Genomic DNA, 1,606 nt, shown 5'->3' with positions numbered 1-1,606 from the left:
GCGCGGGGGCCCCGTCGAGCCGGGCCGTTAAGGACTAGGTAGGAGAGGACTGAGAGCGTTTTCCTACAGCGCATCTCTTGCCTTCCCTCCCCACCTTGTTTTTTGGCCGAAACCCCCTCCTCTTCATCCCGCTTGGCGGCACCACAAATCCTAATTCCTCTTATGCCTCCTGTCTCAGCCGCCAGCGAAAGGGACTCGAGCGAGGCGCTGCTGGAGGACGCTGTGAAGAGACAGGGCTTTCAAGGTGAGGGCCTGGAGGCATCTGCAGGGGGTTGAGGCAGAGTCCCTGGCCCTTTGCAGGGGCTACACAGAGCAAACAGATGTGGGACAGGAGCAGAGGACATCAGGGCTCGGTGGGTTGGCAGAAGAGCAGGGCAAGGCAGGGATGGGAGGGAGGAGAGGAGAGGAGGTGGGGTGAGGTGATGGAAAGGACAGACAGCCAGAAGACAAGACACACAGCCGGGGCGGGCAGTCCCATAGCTCCAAGAAAGAGGTTTGAAGCACTCTGGCGGTGCCCTAATTAACTGGCTTTGCTTATCTCGCTGTCTGACCTTGCAAGATACATAATTAAGTCTTGGAAGCCTCAGAGTTTGCCTTTTCTGGGGCTTTTTCCACCTGGGTGATGTTTGTATAAAGGCTGCTCCCACTCAGTGTGCACCAGCAGCCAGCACGGCGGCTCCGTCAGCGAAGGAGCGACGGTGAGAAGCTCATGGGCTAGTGGACAAGGGCTGCCCCTCTCAAGCATCCCTTTTCCCTGGGTCATGGGGTTTGCAGGGAGGGATGGAGGTTTTTCAAAGGCTTTGGCTCTTCAGAGAGGCTTTGGAGTGCTTTTTATTTTGATGCCGATAATTATCACAACTGAATCTTCGATTTCATGGTGCTTTTATTCTTAGCAAACAGGCAGGGAAAAAAACATGCTTCTGTTTAGATTATTTTTAAGGACTTTGAATGGCCCACTCCAGAGATTAGCTAATTGCAAGATAAGGACTTTCCTATAATTAGAAAATGGCATTACTTAAAAGTCACAGAGTGCCTTTTAATTTACCAGCAGAAGTCCATAATTGTTTCTTTATTTTACAGAAAATTATGATGCCAGGCTTTCCAGAATAGACATCGCTAACACGCTGCGGGAGCAAGTCCAGGACCTGTTCAATAAGAAATATGGTGAGAAACTGGGGGGGAGTTGGTTTTACTCCCCCTTGTCTTCTCCTAATTTTTTGCTCCCTATGCCTCCCTCCTCCTGATTCCTCTTTGCCAGGTGCTTTCTTGGACGGCTGAGGAAGGAATAGTGGGTCTGGGCATTGGTGCTCTTTGCTGCTGACACTTGCTGCCTTGGCAGCTCCCACACAGCCCTCCCTGCTGCCTGTCCTTCCTGCTGCGCTCTGGGGAGACCCCCCTGCAGGGCTGGGGCCAGCTCAGGGCTCCTCAGCACAGCAGAGACAGAGAGCTTCTGGAGCGGGGCCAGAGGAGCCCCAGGAGTGACCCGAGGGTGGAACCCTCTGCTGGGAGGAGAGGGGAGAGAGCTGGGGGGGTTCAGCCTGGAGCAGAGCAGGCTGCGGGGAGACCTTAGCGCAGCCTGTCAGTGCTGCAAGGGGCTGTCAGAGTG

The 1,606-nt window shown here is 54.3% G+C and overlaps 1 protein-coding gene across 1 annotated transcript in view; it reads left to right on the top strand.

Annotated features, from left to right (window-relative positions):
* Positions 1-1,606, top strand: part of GTF2IRD1 (GTF2I repeat domain containing 1) — a 45,348-nt gene that overhangs the window by 28,351 nt on the left and 15,391 nt on the right. The window contains exons 19-20 of the mRNA XM_010139246.1: positions 179-244; positions 1,081-1,164. Coding sequence (XP_010137548.1) covers positions 179-244; positions 1,081-1,164 — 150 coding nt within the window. The remainder of the gene's footprint in view (positions 1-178; positions 245-1,080; positions 1,165-1,606) is intronic.

This window comes from Buceros rhinoceros, unplaced genomic scaffold (genome assembly GCF_000710305.1).
Source record: "Buceros rhinoceros silvestris isolate BGI_N320 unplaced genomic scaffold, ASM71030v1 scaffold4347, whole genome shotgun sequence".
NCBI lineage: Eukaryota > Metazoa > Chordata > Aves > Bucerotiformes > Bucerotidae > Buceros > Buceros rhinoceros.
The sequence above is the reverse complement of the archived record's forward strand: the minus strand, read 5'-3'. Positions and strand labels throughout refer to the sequence as shown.